The sequence below is a fragment of the Pelmatolapia mariae genome, linkage group LG5, assembly GCF_036321145.2.
Source record: "Pelmatolapia mariae isolate MD_Pm_ZW linkage group LG5, Pm_UMD_F_2, whole genome shotgun sequence".
Taxonomy (NCBI): domain Eukaryota; kingdom Metazoa; phylum Chordata; class Actinopteri; order Cichliformes; family Cichlidae; genus Pelmatolapia; species Pelmatolapia mariae.
Window position 1 is genome coordinate 15,739,464 of NC_086231.1, and position 15,786 is coordinate 15,755,249.

The 15,786-nt window shown below is 39.1% G+C and overlaps 2 protein-coding genes across 3 annotated transcripts in view; one reads left to right on the forward strand and one right to left on the reverse strand.

Moving 5' to 3' along the window:
• Positions 1–489: 489 nt before the first annotated feature.
• Positions 490–6,556, reverse strand: ptgis (prostaglandin I2 (prostacyclin) synthase). Its single transcript, XM_063472953.1, has 10 exons — positions 6,486–6,556; positions 5,948–6,071; positions 5,631–5,806; positions 5,386–5,532; positions 5,136–5,248; positions 4,844–5,025; positions 2,002–2,167; positions 1,510–1,691; positions 1,003–1,154; positions 490–637 (listed from the first exon to the last, which is right to left on the reverse strand). Exons 1-10 carry the CDS (start codon positions 6,554–6,556, stop codon positions 490–492), a joined length of 1,461 nt encoding a protein of 486 aa, XP_063329023.1.
• Positions 6,557–12,438: 5,882 nt separating this feature from the next.
• Positions 12,439–15,786, forward strand: part of LOC134627602 (SLIT-ROBO Rho GTPase-activating protein 3-like) — a 36,263-nt gene continuing 32,915 nt past the window's right edge. For both annotated transcript variants that reach the window (XM_063473849.1, XM_063473848.1), the window contains exon 1: positions 12,439–12,925. In XM_063473849.1, the coding sequence (XP_063329919.1) occupies positions 12,859–12,925 (67 nt within the window). In that variant the 5' untranslated portion in view covers positions 12,439–12,858. The remainder of the gene's footprint in view (positions 12,926–15,786) is intronic.

The following is a 15,786-nucleotide window of genomic DNA, read 5'->3' on the forward strand; positions in this document are numbered from 1 at the left end:
TATTAGGCATTAGTGATGCATCGTTGTATGGTGTGTGACTGATGTGATCACTTCTAGATTGATCAGTGTTTCACTAGTCTGCTTTGCAGTTCACCATAACCTGTGGGGAGCGGGCGGGGGTCAGGCCCCCAATGAAGAGTGTGGTGAAATATTTTATATTACACGGCACTACAGAAATTAAATAATTTCAAAGGTGACATCAATCCTGACCCATTACAAAATCAATATAATCGAGCTGTTGCACTGATCTTTAATGTTGCATCTTCTGTATTTGCATTTCCTTTAGAAAATAACTTCTGAACTCAGATAAGAAATCGGAGTCATTAAAAATGAGACAAAATCAGCTGGTTAGTGTTTCCTTTAGTTTTTTATTAACATACAAAATTACAAAAATGAAAACATTAAATAGGATTTAAGGTGGACTGATCAAATATAAGATAGAATAAATAATATTACAGTATGTCAGTAAGTAGTTTGTACAGTAAGGTGCTATGTTCTCTTCAGTCTGTATCGGACCTGCAGGTCTCCGTCTGGCTGGAGCATCCCAAACCCATAACGACAGGGATTAACGGGGGGCAGTTTAGCCTCAGGGTCACACGGCTCCAGATCAAGATGGGTCAAGGCCAAGAAGACAAATCTAAAGAAAAAAGAGGTAAAAACTGTTTACATCTTTTCAGACATATTAGCACAGCTGAGGCTGTTTTAACATTTGTACAGGACGTCTGACATTGGCTCTTACGAGTGACTTCTCTCTAATATCCTTCACCTCTGTCATACAGGTCAGTACAGAGAATAAGCAATGGCTGTATAACAGCTTCTTACTTTATGATTGAGAACATAAAAGCAGGACTGAAATGATAAAAAGGGGGGATATTATGTGAAGATGGCCAGAACGAGTAATCAGGTTGAAATTGCATGGAACTCTTTGATGATGAAAGTATTATTTATTTTTAAGCTTAAGATAAATGATGGAAATATGTTACAAATGATTTTAACACTCACTGTTTAATAGTTGAAATAGCAAACTCTTTCCCAACGCAGCTGTTTTTCCCTGCACCCCAAGGCATGCTGTGATACTTCAGCTTTTTTCCGTGCTTGTAGAATTCATCCTTCACTGTCATATCATCATTTAGGAAACGGTCGTACTTGAAAGTCTGTCAAGAGCAAAACATGTGGGCTTCGTTAGCTGTGTGTGTTATGATATCATGAAAACAAGCTTGACTTTTTGGCTATAAAATAACATTTCACCTCTAACGAGTTAAGACAAATAATAAGAATGAACATTAATAAATAAACAAGCCCTAGTCCTTGACAAATAATTTGTAGGCATTTACCAGCTTATGCCAGAGGAAGTATTATGCCTGTGTTTTAAATCACAGTGTTTAATCATGCCACCTCGAGGCCAGCTTATTTGCCATAATATAATTAGTATAGAGGAACCCATGTTGGTGCTGTTAATGCATAGATCCTATTCTAGATTAATGCACTTCATATGTACACACTAAATACCTGTGGCTCTTGGTGTATCTGTGGGTCCATTTGAGGGCTGAGGAAAGGGAACAGACACACTCTGTCCCCTCGTCTGAGGTGGTACCTCTTTCCATTGGCCATGTCCAGGATCTTGTCCTGCACCACCTCTCTTCTGATCATTACTGCAGCAGTGAGCCGTAGGGTCTCACTCAAAATGCTATCTGTACAATTGAAAGGACAGCTGAGTGGATGATGTCAGAGGGGTGTCAGTGTGAGTTAAGTCTGCGGTGCCCTCAGGCGTAATTTGGCGACGAACAAACATTGCACAGATACGATTATATGAAAAAGGCAATCAACATTTAATTGGTTCAAAGTTCAAACTGCCATGGCTGCTGTCACTGTTTCAATACACTGCAGTTATTTCTAACAGCTCAAAATGAGCTTTTGTTTCCATCCCACTGGAGCAATTAAACCCCAAGGCAGAAGGGCTCAAGTGAATAACAGAAAAGGCTGCTAGCAGCTGTTACGTACCAAATACAGGTGTGCTGTGTGCTTCCAGTGGGTTGTTCTGGGGCTGCTGAAAGGAAGTATCCCGCCGTGTGGAAAGGCCTCTGATCTCTGACTTAACAGCCTCCATGGCCTCTGGGTGAGTGAGCAGGAAGCCAAGGAGCCAAAAGGCAGCAGGTCCAGCATTACACTGAAACAAACATTGCACGCGCACAAACCTTTACACGAGTTTCAGATGAAAAAAAAACAACAGAATTCATTTTGTATGTATAAAGCTAGTATATACCTAAAATAGAGATACTTTTGATGATGGCTATTATTTGCTTTCCTCTAATTTCTCTGTACTGCTACTGTGTGAATATGACTGATGTGAGGAGAAGCCAATAAGTCACCCCATGCTTTGTAGGCACCTCTGTCAACCACTGTGGGAGACACCTGAGCCTGTCAGACAGTAATTGCTGTGGGTTAGGGGAGCTGTTCTTACTTCTGCTCATCTCAGGTCAACTCTCCATTGACAGGCAGGGCAAATGAGCAAAAGTGACTAGAAGTACATCACAGTGTCTTTCTGCCCTCTTAGATCTTCAGATCGCCTTATATAATGCCTCAGGTTATAATATGAGTCTATCCCAACAGCTGCAGATTCTTAGAGGAAAAATACTTATCATTTTGGGAATTATAATTGATGAGAGAGAAGAAAAAAAACATTTCCATTTGCACACAAAGCAGGTTTTACAGTGCAGTTTTTAAATGGAAATTCGCATTAAAGGTGATAGTAGGTCATTTTTGTTATATAGCTATTCCCATTAATCTATCCATCAATCTTTTAAACCACTTATCCCACTTATAGGGTTGCAAGGGAGTTCAAGTCGACCCCAGCAAACATAGTGGAAAAGGCAGAAAACGAATATACAAAATCAACATGATTTGGACTATAGGAGGAAACTGAAATACAGAGAAAACTCATGCAGACAAACTTCACACAGAAAGGCCCAACCACCCAGGAAATTCCAACTAGGAGCCTTCTAATTGTGAGGTAATAGTGCTCACCAGCATGACCCCCATACCACTCATTTCCCAACTATTCACGGTCCAAAATGCTTTGCTGGCCAGTTATTGGCTTTGACTATATGACTAAATGTGAAAGTGGTGTTGAATATCCTACAGCATTAAAACCACATTTGCTATAATGTTTAGGCCCAACTTGTGCAGCAAAAATAGGTCTGACCCATGCCAGGTTATAAACACCGGACCTTGAGGTGTGTTTTACGGATGTTGGTGGGGAGGTGGGGTCGCCATTAATCAGGTTTGTTTACTGCAGCCCATAAATGCGTGATTACGTTAGGATCTGGCAAATTTCGTTCAGCTTCTTGGGTTCTTTGTCATGTTCCTTGACCTATTCATGCCCAATTTTTCACTACTGGTGCATTCAATGTCCTGGTAGAAGAAGGTATTAGTGACTGGGAGTGTTGATAGGGTGTGCTTGTTCAGCATCAGTGTTTGTTTGCACTGTATGTGGTAAAGACATGATCCAAAGTTTCCCAGCAGAACATTTCGACGTGATGAGAAGCTGGACGTTATTCCCTTCACTTGTCAATGGTCTTAATGTTGCGGCTGATCGGTGTATGTTTCAGTCAATAACATTGATTCCTTGCAAATGGAAAAAGAACGGCAACCTCCAGCTTGTGCAAGACTCATGACGATGTAGGCGACTTCGGTGAAATCCTAGCATTTACAATTTACACTGAAAAAAAAAACATCAATCTGCCTGTAACACATGTATAAGCTTCACTCTGGCACCTCTCGCCAGTCTCACATTTAATCCTTCTATTCTCTGCAGTGGTGCTCCAGTTTCCATTCAAGACAGAGACTGTGTGCTCCAATATCCCAGCAGACATGATAATGCAGAAATATACGTGGGGACTGGCGGGCTTTCCCAAACATGCACAGCAGGTGTGAGAGCCTGCAGTGTGGGGCCGGGATAGGTTCGTCATTGTTAAAATTCCATACATCTGTGTTTAAGGGTGAACAAAGCTTTCTCCAGGGAGAATAACAGGTTAACGATGAGGTAAAACTATTACAGCTAAAATGTAGCATAGAGCAACAGCAGAAACAAAGACCAAATACAGCTCACTATCTCCCCCACCTGGCAGCAGTGAGTAGTGACCTCATTTCTCCACCACTGGGACCTGTCTGAACTAGTGAAAAACCTTAAATCCCACAGTCACACCTGTGTAAATATTGCTAACAATGGAAACATTTTATATTAAAGCCCACTAAAACAAAATTAATAATATTTCAGCAAGGTTTCATGGAAGATACTGGTGTTACTGGATAGTGTAAAAGAGAGTTCTGCACTAGAGGAAGTATCCATGAGAGTATCAATGTGAGTCTTTTTAAAGTGATTTGCATCCAGTTAAACAACATTATCAGACGAATTGGACTCCAGCCAAAAAAAACAGAAAAGAAAAAAGAAACAAAAACAAAAGACTGACAGCACAAATGCCTGGTATGATGCCTGAAACTGTCAGAAAAAGAGGAAGCAACTTCAGCTGACTAACACTGTTCTCATTCTCAGTGTTTGCGCATGTAATTCTTCACATTCAAGGAATACAGAGTGACGTGGAAAACTGATTCAGGGCAACTCCAGTTCAAGTTACATGTTGAAGCAGGTAGCTCTGAGTGACTTGGCCACGGGGAATCTAGCATCTATGATTTCATGTTGGCAAGCTGAACACTGTTGTGTGAAATGGTATTCAAGCAATGGGTGCGGAGGAGTTTTATGCACTGATGCCACTGTAAGGAATTTGTGGATGTTTATGGTTTGTGTGAGAACGGGAAACAATACAGACAATTAAACAGTTCTTACCTGTGTGGTCCACAACTGTAACAGCAGGGCTTTTTTCTGCATATCTGCATCTATCCCCTCCTGTTGTAGGAAGTCACAGTAACTTTGTTGCCAGGTGCTTGACTCTGACCCTCCCCTCAGCCCGTGTGGAGAAAGCAGTTCCCACAGTCGCTCCTGCGAGTGGCTGACTGTTCTGCGTTCTTCTGTAATGAAACCATCAAACACTTGCATTATGGTGCTGCGCAGATGCAAGTTTAGTTTATATGTCCATCGAACATCTGTTTTATTTTTGTTAAGCTGCAGTGCAACTTACCGCGCCTGAGTGAGCCACGAGCCAGTTTGGTGAGAAGATTGTCAAATTTGCGGAACTCTTCGTAAGCAGCAGCCGCATTGTGTGTCCTCTCAAAGAATGTAAGATATCCAGCCCTGATAACAACAACAAGAACGGTAAAAACTCTTTTTGTTTGTCACAGGTAAAAGCATAAGAATACCACCATGTTTATCATGTTCTTTTTTAAAGATTAGATGCAGTATTTTTGCTAGGTTAAAATATTATGCCTTACCTAAAAAGAAGACTATAGCAGAGGTCAAAAAGTCCTTCTTGTTTCCACTCTGAAGGGGCGGACCCATTGTGGCAATGCAGGAGCAGGGTCTGAAGGTGAGTGTTCATGGAGCTGCTGAGCTTGGAAAGGCTGCAACCTCGAAAATGCCTAAAAAATGCAAATTAAAGATAGTATTAAGATTTGCAACACTGATTTCAGTCATATAATTTTGTTACTTATAAAGTCGATAAAGACATATTTATTACTGTTCCATCCATTCCCTCTCCAACGTAGGCTTGATGTTTGTCAGCTGCAGACTGAACACCTTTTGTATGACCTGGCTTCTGATCCGGGTGAAATCAAAGGAATCTCTGTCATTCAGCACACTATCAAATGAGTGTGGGTCCAACAGCACTGTCACACGGAGACCGGCGACACGCACCTGTGAGGACAGATTGTTAATTTGCTCGCCTCACCTATCCCCGAAATGTTCAGTATAATATTTTTTACGATTAAAAAAATAAACTGCATTCAAGCTTCTGGATTCAAAGAGTAAGTATTAAATTAATTAATCAGAACTTACTGTGAATATATCTCCATGTTTTTCTTTCATCCGGGCCAAAAACTTTGCAGCATCTTTCCCAAACTCAATGGCATGTCCCAGCCATGGAATCCAACCTTTGTCCAGAGGAGGCTCATTTCTCCGCCTGTCAGGTACACGGAAATTCATATCGCAAATGCTTTAGCGTTTGCTTCCTTTCACTTTACATGAATCTGACACAACAGGTTTACATTCGCATTAAGCAATGCCAAAAGGAGGATTTCTTTAGTTAAAAAGACAATTGGCAAGTCGTCTTCAGTATAAATCACACTATATTTTGCCGTTAAAAGCAACCCCAAATGCTAAATATTCAATTAGTGATACAGCGTTAAAGTAGTGATCTAATATCAACTACTTTTCGTTCATTTTAATAAATTTTGATTATGATTAAATGCGCCAAACAAAAGAAATAAGTAATCGGTAAAGCTATAACATTTGCAAAATATGCATTTACACAGTAAACAAGCCTTAGTACTAATTTATTATCTGCAAAATCAACATGTTGTAACACTTATCTTACCTTCTGCGAGTGGAGAAACGGAGAACTAGTATTAGCACTCCAGTAATGACTGACAATAGTGTCCACCACATGGTACAGTCTGGCACTCGAGCTGCTCCGTGAACAATGCAGTCCATAGCCCCTGGCGTCTCGCTTATATCTTTAAGCTCGGCTTAACTGTAACTACCACTTTTCAGGAAGGCGTGGAAAAGGTGTGGCCGGTGACAAACAGTTTTGCGCAATGGCCTACCTCACAATAAGCGGTGTCAGACACTGCAAAAACCACGCATCACCGACTTCACACAGACAGAAATGATTTAACCTGACAATTAACCATGTTTACTCTGAGCACCTCGGCTCAAATGTAGTTACACCTTACAGAGACTGCAGCGTGACAGTGTCGCTTTCAAAGAAAAGCAGCTTGTCCGTACATTTCATAGCCGTGACATCACCGAGAAAAAGCAGGTCGTGCTTCCAAAGTGATGAAAGGATGCATACTTTAAAGAGGATGTCATAAAGTTAAGGTCAGCAACGACATAGTTCAGTTTCCCTTTGGTATTGAGAAACGTTTATTTTTAGCGTCCTTTAGATGACTTATGGAGAGTCATAGAAACAAGTGGTTTTTGTTGATGACGTGTTTGTGTACCGAAACTAATTATTGATGACCTGTTTTGGAGTTAGATGGCTCAGGTATGTTTTTTCTTCTTTTTTCTTTTCTCGGTGACATCATGTTATTATCATTTTACTACTTACAAATTAAATAAAATAAAAAAATCAGCAAGAAACGCGTCATTTTTGAACTGATGAACCTAATTAATTATGAAGAAATTATGGCACTGGTAGCTGGTAATTTGTTGCTTGCTTATTAAACTGTATACCAGCAGAGGGTGTCATAGCTTTACCGTTCATCAGTAGCATTGTGCGCGTCCTTCTCATACAGGGGAGGAGAACCAACACAAAGCTTCAGTTCTTGTTGGCAAACATTTAAGTGTAATATCCACGAATGATCACATCTGAATCACAGTGAATGAAGCTATAAAAACAAATATGCATTCGTGTTGCTTGCCTTTCAGACACATGTATGAACTGTATCAAAGAATTGTATGGAGGTTTCCATAATGACCTCAGCAGAATAGCTTATCATACACCAAAATAAAGTTATGTTCAACAAAACGTATTAAGGGGAACAAAACAAAAAAACAAACAAACAAAGAAACAAACAAAATACTCTTGTCCATGTAAAAGGGTTTCAGTCAAGTAAAGGAACTTCTTGTGGAAAATCCTGAAGTGAATCTACAAACCAGGAGTTATTTACAAACAATACCTGTTTGTAAATAACTCTTACAACTTGATTATTTGTTAAACCCACAGTGGGCATGCACTTGCCATTAGAGTCTTAATGCTGTGATGCAATGTAATAACTCAAGTGATAATAAGAAAACACTAATATTTTACAAATCTCTCAAAACCACATTTAAAACAAACAAAATAAAAATAGTGAATTCACTGAACTGAGATCAACTTTTGTTTTTCCCCCAGATTTGAGCAAATCTCGTGTATTGTTCATTCGCTAAAAATATTTTTTCTGTTCAGGAGTGCAGGTAAACAAGTGTAGTTTGACAATCTAATAAAAAAAAAAATAATGTGAAAATTAATTTATAACAACAAACATTATAGCTGAGCGTTAAAATGTCCATTTCAGTTAAAGACCTTGCACATACTGGTGGATTAGCAATTACATAAACATAAAACATGACTTTGGTAATACCAAAGTACCAGAGCTGTAATGACCAATACTATGAACTGTTTTGGGGGGTGATTGGGGAAACTTTAGCCTTAATTAAGCATTAATCATATAATGATTCAAGTAAGGCATCTTTATTAGCTTCCTGAAGGACCCTAATCTTTTCTTGGTGGAGCACTGGATTATTATTTTGCCTATAAAGACCTGGATGTCATTAAAGTTTCCTTAGCAGAGTTACACACAAGTTTTTCACATTATTTTCAAACCCACCCAACTTTTATCAGGTATGCAGTCAGTTGGTGAGTAACATTTCCACTGAAAAAATGAGAAATTGCAATTGTTAAGATTGCATGATAGGGACTGTAGATTTCTCAGGGGCTTTCCACCAAGAGCTCGCTGACAGATTTCCCCCAAAATTTAGTGCAAAGGCAGATGGGGATCTCTTGTCACATACCAAAATGCAATTTTTTCACAGGCTCGATTATCCCTGTCCTACACACCACTTTACATTGCTCTGAGACAAAAACACATTTGGGGAGAATTACAGATCAAAGATGTTGCACACATTTGCTCTTGAGATCATACAGGAAGTCATTTGACAGAAGGTGTCAGCAAACTGTGTGAAATACACTTCTCATAGGGGAAATGCAGAGCAGAGCGACACACTTTCTCTGGGGAAATGTTCTATCAGTGTTAATGCAGCAGTGCACACCATGCTTAGTTAGACTAGAAGGCTTTTCTTATAGCCCAACTTTCCCCAATTACAAACAAAGTATGAATCAGCTTGTTTTGTTGACACTTCAAGACTGCTAATGCAAAACAAAAAGAAAAAAAAAAGCTCAACACATGGAGATTCTGTTTTGATTAAACTCAGATAAATAAAAATTCTGAATCTGATCTGTTCAGATAGAGATGTTGCACTTGAATGTAACCATAAGGAACAATAGGTGTAGAATTTAAGTGGAAAAGACAAGATCTGCTTGGTCTCAGAAACCTCAGTATTATTTCCTTGGGCAACAACAAGTTCTTGTACTGTTCTGCATAATTTCCCAGACTCTGACATCAGTTCTAAAATTTTTGAAAGCTCTTCTATGCTAAATTCTGTCACATGCAAAATGTTTGGGGGTTTACTTGCATTTAAAGCTTATTTCCAATTCCTCCCACAACATCTCAGCTGGAGTCAAATGTGGGCTTTGACTAGGCTACTAGTCTTGCCACATAATCCAGCATTTCTTCTTCTTTTTGAGCGATTCTTTGGTGGATTCACTAGTGTTTCATTGAAGGCTCCACTTCATCTTTTGGACAGATGGCCTCACATTATCTTTAAGCACTCTTTGCTGTGATTCAGACAGACGAATCAAGTGCCGCAACTGCTCAATCTTTGAGGCAGGGGAACAAACCCAGACTGTTACATAGTCACTGCCATGCTTCACAAGTGAACTGAGCTTCTTCTCCTAAAAATCTGCCTTTGGTTGTTGCCCAAACATGTTTGCTGTTACTGTAGCCAAACAACACTATCTTTGATTTGTCTGTCCCGAGCATATTATTCCAACAGACCTGGTCTTTACAGATATGTTTATTGGCAAACTGTAGCTGGTCTCTGATGATATTTTTAGCCAGCAAAGGATTTTTCCAAGCACACCTCCCATGCAGGTCACATTTCTGCAGTCGCTTTCTGATTGTAGCCAAAATCACTTTGACACCAACAATTGCAAGAGTCACCTGCTGATCCTGTGATGAATTTTCTTGTTATTGGAAATTTGTTTCTGCATCAAGCACTCCACTCTTGCGGTTGAATTTGCTGGGGTGGAAACACCACTGTGAACACCACTTGTAGATGTTTTATTTTAATAGTACAGCAAGGTCTATTTAAAATCATTTGGACTTTTTTTTATTACTTTGTCAGAACTATATGTTACCAATTTTTTCTCTGAAGCTCTTTAGATAGTGCCACAGTGATTCTACATACTTCAGTTTCAAAACGAACACCAATCCTTATATGTCAAAGATTTTATGAGACTTGTTTCACCTGTCAATCTTTAAGAAGCCTGTAGTCATTGGCAACAAATGAAGGACCCACGGTTCTAATTCTATGGATTTAAAAGTGTGATAAATACTGAGGTATGAATATACTTTTTCACATGGCAGTCACGTTTTTATTGGCTCAAATGATAGAATTAAATAAAAACGGAAAATCTGTTGACATTTTTTTCATTTTGAGTGACACAGTCTGTAGGCATCGTTTGAAAGAAGATCAAAAATTTGCTCCTCCAAATATTTTATGTCAAAAACACCCACACTTGTACCTACATAACTAGGAAAGGATGTCATGGGTGCACACTAATGACAAAAATATTGCAATGAGCTCACTGTGGCTCCCACAGAACAGAAACCAGTGAGCTGAGTGAACAGTATTCCTAATACTGAGACGTGTCCAAGCAGAAGAATATTGTTGTGTTGCACGAGTAGAAAGTCAGTATTTTGGCAAAATGTTGGAGCTTTTGCAACATTATATTTTTAACTCTGTCATTTCTAAGTTCCCTCAAACTGATGAAATCCTATCAAAGCTGTTTCTATATAGTTTTTCTCATAACAAAGACACACGTTTATTGCAGCTGCTCCAAAATGACGTAGGACTTTGCTTTTCTTTTTTTTCTTTCTTTCTTTTTTATTTTTACTGAGATTCAGAGATTATAGTGCTATGAACCTGGATTTTCTTTTAAAGGCGGTGGTTGCAGGAAGTCAGAATATTTCATAAGAAAATTTTCACACATGTAGCAAACACTGGGTGTGATTTTCAGGCTGCACAACATATTCTATTACATCAGTTATAAAAGTGGTGCACAAGACTAAATATAATTTTGTGTTGGATAATTGTTTTGCAAAGTAGAATAAATACTTTTACTTAAATAAACGAGTAAAATTTATAATTGTACTCGAGCAGCTTAAGCAGTGCACAAGTTGTATAATCATAATACTTCTGAATTGCCAAAAGTAAAGATACCTTATAGAATGCCACCTTTCAGAATCATGTACATTGTATTATATTATATTGTCTTTAGTTTTTTTAGTTGTTGATTATTTTAATTGCTTATATGTAAATGGGTAGCCTAATGTATACTAATTAAATTTTTCACTTCAGTTCAATTTATATTTAAATAGTGTCAATTCACAAGGCATCTTACACTGTAGGGTAAAGACCTTACAATATATGAAAGAAAACTCAAACTATCAGGCAACTCCCTATAAACAAAAAACATGGTGAAAGTGGGAAGGGAAAACTCCTCTTCCACAGGAAGAAACCTCCCAGAGCCCCCATGGCTCTGGGAGCCATCTCCTGTGACTGGTTAGGTGTGAAGGGAAAAAGAAGAGTGCAGAGGAGGACAGGACAAAAGGGACACTATGGAAGAGAAAACAGAGCTTAATAAATACGAAAACTGTTTTAAACATTTGTAATAGTGGTATATAAACATGAGAGTTGGGTAGAGAAGAAATGCACAGTGCATCATGGGAAGCATCCCAGCAGCCTAAGGCTATTGCAGCACAATGAAGGAAGGATTCAGGGTCACCTGATTCCAGCTCTAACCATAAACTTTATCAAAAAGACATGTTTCAGCCTGCAGTCTGTGTGTGAAGTGCAACAATGTCATTAATCTGCTAAATAATAAGAAGCGAAAGGGTTCAAATAGATGCTAATAATAATGCAATAAGTGCATCTAAAATATAGGGAATTACAAGCAGGAAGTAGTATAAGAAATACTTCAATAAAATAAAAGTACTTTAAACCTGTACTTAAGTAAACCAGTCGAGTAAATGTACTCGGTTACAATCCTACTGGTCCTCTGCATACATTGTGTATATAACGTGTATTTTCCTTAATGTTTAGGCTAAGAATATTTGTAATGACAAATCTTTGTGCACCACCGGAGTTATAAGTAAATTGCTTTAAATATAATCACATCTGATTAATCCACACTACTCCCTCTGTTCCTGTGCTCTGCAGTCAGGTTTACGCCGCTGATGTTCTCGAAACAGATCAGCTAAATCCCGATCATCCAAAAACAATATTCCCCTCAGCTCCAGACATCTTCTCTGTTATTGGCAAAGGCTTTTCGGTTCACACACAGGAGGAATCTTAAATCATCCATGAAAAGAAAAGTGGTGAGGGAAGAAGGGAGGGAGCTGGAGGAGGAGGAGCCTCGCGTTGACTTTCACATCCATTCAGCCTTTTTTGCTGCAGCATTGAACTTGCAGAGAGAGCGAGAAGGGGTGAAAAAGGGCAGTCTGGACGTGCAGAAGGCGCTCTGTGCTATTATCACTGGGACTAGTAGGTTTCCTAGCCGAGGCTTTATGAAATGTAAATAAAAAAAGGGGACCGCTTTGCGATTCACTGAGGAGTGTTGCTGAAGAGGAGGGGCTGGGGACCGAGAGAATAATTATGCACTTTTAGATCGACGTCGCCCTGAACGCAGCGCAGCAACATCGCAGAACCTCAAGTGCGTTTAATCTCCGAAGTTGTGTGTGTCAAGCGGGCGATGATTCACGTCTGATTGTTGCTGTACTATATGGAGAGGACTGCACAAGGGCTAACGCTGCATCGTGGCTACTGAGATTCCTGCCTGAGGATTGCACAATCTGTTCTCCCCAAAAATGTCATCTCAGGCGAAAGTCAAGAAGGACAAAGAGATTATTGCCGAATATGAGACCCAAGTGAAAGGTTGGTAACGCGCAGGCCCGAGCGTATTGTTATTGTCTGTGTGAAGACACAATTGCGTAACTTTACCACAAGCTTTATTTGGCTTCAGTATGCAGTCTTGTGGGCTGGAACAGATTTTATAGTTATATGCGAGTCATTTGTTTTCACCAGAAAAAAACGTCTTTTAGTTCATGGCATTCAAGCGTTAACTCCAGTTGTCCATCTGGGGTGAGGTTATTACTTGAAATTACCTTGGGTTAACCGGTATCTGTGTTGCCGGAGATGAGTGTCAGGGTTGTGGCATGCCTAGTCTGTATATATATGTGCCAGCTATTAGACCGTCATAATTTGTTTAAAAGTGAAGCTGTTTTATTTGTTTTGTTTTGTTTTTTTGTTTTAGTTTTTTTTTCTTTTTCTTTTTTTTTATAGTTCTACCAATCAGATAACCTGAGATTTCCCCCCATATGTATTCAGTTAAACATGCAAATATATCTAGTAAAAAGCCAAAATTAAATGATACGGTGTTAGTCTTTAAAAGGAGTATATTTATGAGTGAGTTTTCCCGTCACACTGCAAGGATAAGGAGTGATTGCTCAAGAAGGTCACACAGCCAATAGTTCAGAAAGTCCATAAATAATGTATGCTGTCTGTATGAATTATGAACCATGAAAGGATTTCACTGTCTGCCACTAAATATGTGACTGGCTAAACCACCCAGAGAGAGAAAGAGAGAGAAGAGAGGCAGGAACACTGATGCTGGATTGGAGCAGACAGTGCAGGTTGTAAATGGGTGGGATATCCTCCCAGCCATTTAGAGATAACTTTAGACGGTACTAGGTCTCAACGCTTGGTGCATCAGCTATCAGGGAAGTAGTTTTATGTAAGGCTACCGCAAAGACAGGGCAGCTTCCTTGTACCATAGGTTGATATTTTTCAAACTAGGTAGAACTGGAAAGGTCATTCAACTAGTTCATCAGTCCACTGAGAAAAAAAATAAAAATAAAAAAATGAACTGAGATACTAATGCTTGGCAGATAAATATGTGCAAACCTAGTAAGACATTCCAGTTTGGGTCTGGTTTCATAAATATTAACTATAGGCTATACTTCAGCTAATTAACTTGTCATACTGCATGTACATTGTCCAGTAGCGGGCATTGTTCTGTCACTGCAGCACCAAAATAAGCTTGACTATTTTGGTTATGCGACAAGGCAGTGCGGAGCTAAGCACTTTTGCCTCACAGCAAGAAGGTCCTGGATTTAAATCCAGCGTGGGGCCTTGGCGTGTGGAGTTTCTCCTGTGTCTGTGTGGGTTTTCTCCAGATTCTCTGGCTTCCTCCCACAGTCCAAAGTCAGGCATGCGGTTAGGTTAATTTGTGATACTAAATTGACCATAGGTGTGAATGTGAGCATGAATGGATGTCTGTTTCTCTGTGTTAGCCATGCGACAGATTGACTCTCGACCTGTCCAGCTTGTAGCCTGCCTCTCACCCCATGAAGGTTGGATAGGCCCAACACCCACAACCCAGAATTAGATAAGTTGAAAAAAAATGGTTCAATGGACAGATATTGTAATTATAGGCCTCACTACACTTACTTTGATGAGATTTAGATTAGACAATCAGCACTTCTTTAAAATCTGTACAGTAAGTTAGTGATAGCGGATGGTTTGCTTAAAGGAGCAAATGGCTAAGCTTATACTAGCCCCATTCACCCGGTCACACATATTCACAAAACCACTTTCTTCTATATCTAAACTCCAGTCTCCCTTTTTTGCCAGAATTAAACCTAAACTAAGTTCATCATTTCATCTTTGTTTGAAATGTTAAACTATGATTGTTATAGGCAATTGAATTTTTTATATCTTGATATAAGACTAGTTTGACAGCATTAACTGGTGTTTAACTAAATGAATGTTTTAATTTCACACTGGACCCCAGCAGACATTAAACTCATTAATTTTCATGACATTATCATTATATACTAGGAATATGCTAATATATCAGCTTTATGACATCAGCTGACTTATTGGATGTTTATTAACATTGTGGCTAACAATACTGGCCAATATTATATGTTCAGGCCAGGATTTGTTGTTGTTGTTTATTTTATTTGGTGACAAAATGCTTAAAGACAGTGTGATAAAGACACATTATTTTTCATAATGAATATTTCTTTATGCGTTACAGAAGGGTTTTTGGTTTTTTTTTTAGAAAAAAACGAAAACAAAATGAACAAACACAATCATCCGCACTGGTTATCAGTTAAGAGCTTATCTTAAACGCTGGTATCAGCCCAAAATTTGACCCAGAATGCTTCTTGTTATATACACACATTAGACCTCATTGCTGTTCTACATGGAAATGTCAAGAGCTTATTAGCATGTGTCTGGAATGAAGAGTATGATAAGCATTTTCAGTCAGAGGTGTGGCGGAGTTTCTCCTTGTCACTATCTCTGTTTGTTTGTTTGTCTCCTGCACTCGTATTCACACGCTCTTCCTCCGGTCTACACATCAGCTCTGCAGTTGTTAGAGTGCCATCGTCTCGATTTCAGGAAAAGCTTTTAAGCTGACATCTTAAGCTCATTTGCTAACTGAGCTTGGATCGGTTCGGAGCTGTGGGAGCTTTATTCTGACACTGACACTGGCCTCCAATAATGCTGAATTGCTGATTGCACAGCAGTTCAACACACAAGCCTAATGCACTTTGTGGCATTTTTCAACATGCCACATTTCAGCAGACAGTCAGGTCTCAGTTACAATTTACGTGGGAGTTTATGTTTTCAAATCACATAAAATGTGTTATAAAATTCAAATTATTATTAAATTTTTCTTTATACTGTTTATAGTATTTCCTTATTCAACTGAATATTGTTGTTCTAGA

Bases quoted from the DNA above. Each gene is read 5' to 3' on its own strand.
- ptgis (XM_063472953.1), bottom strand. From the start codon at position 6,556: ATGTGGTGGACACTATTGTCAGTCATTACTGGAGTGCTAATACTAGTT. The intron at 5,533-5,630 runs GTAATAAATATG...TGCATTTTTTAG, and splicing joins GAGAGGGAATGGATGGAACA to GCATTTTCGAGGTTGCAGCC. The intron at 1,155-1,509 runs GTATTTAGTGTG...TGCTCTTGACAG, and splicing joins AGATACACCAAGAGCCACAG to ACTTTCAAGTACGACCGTTT.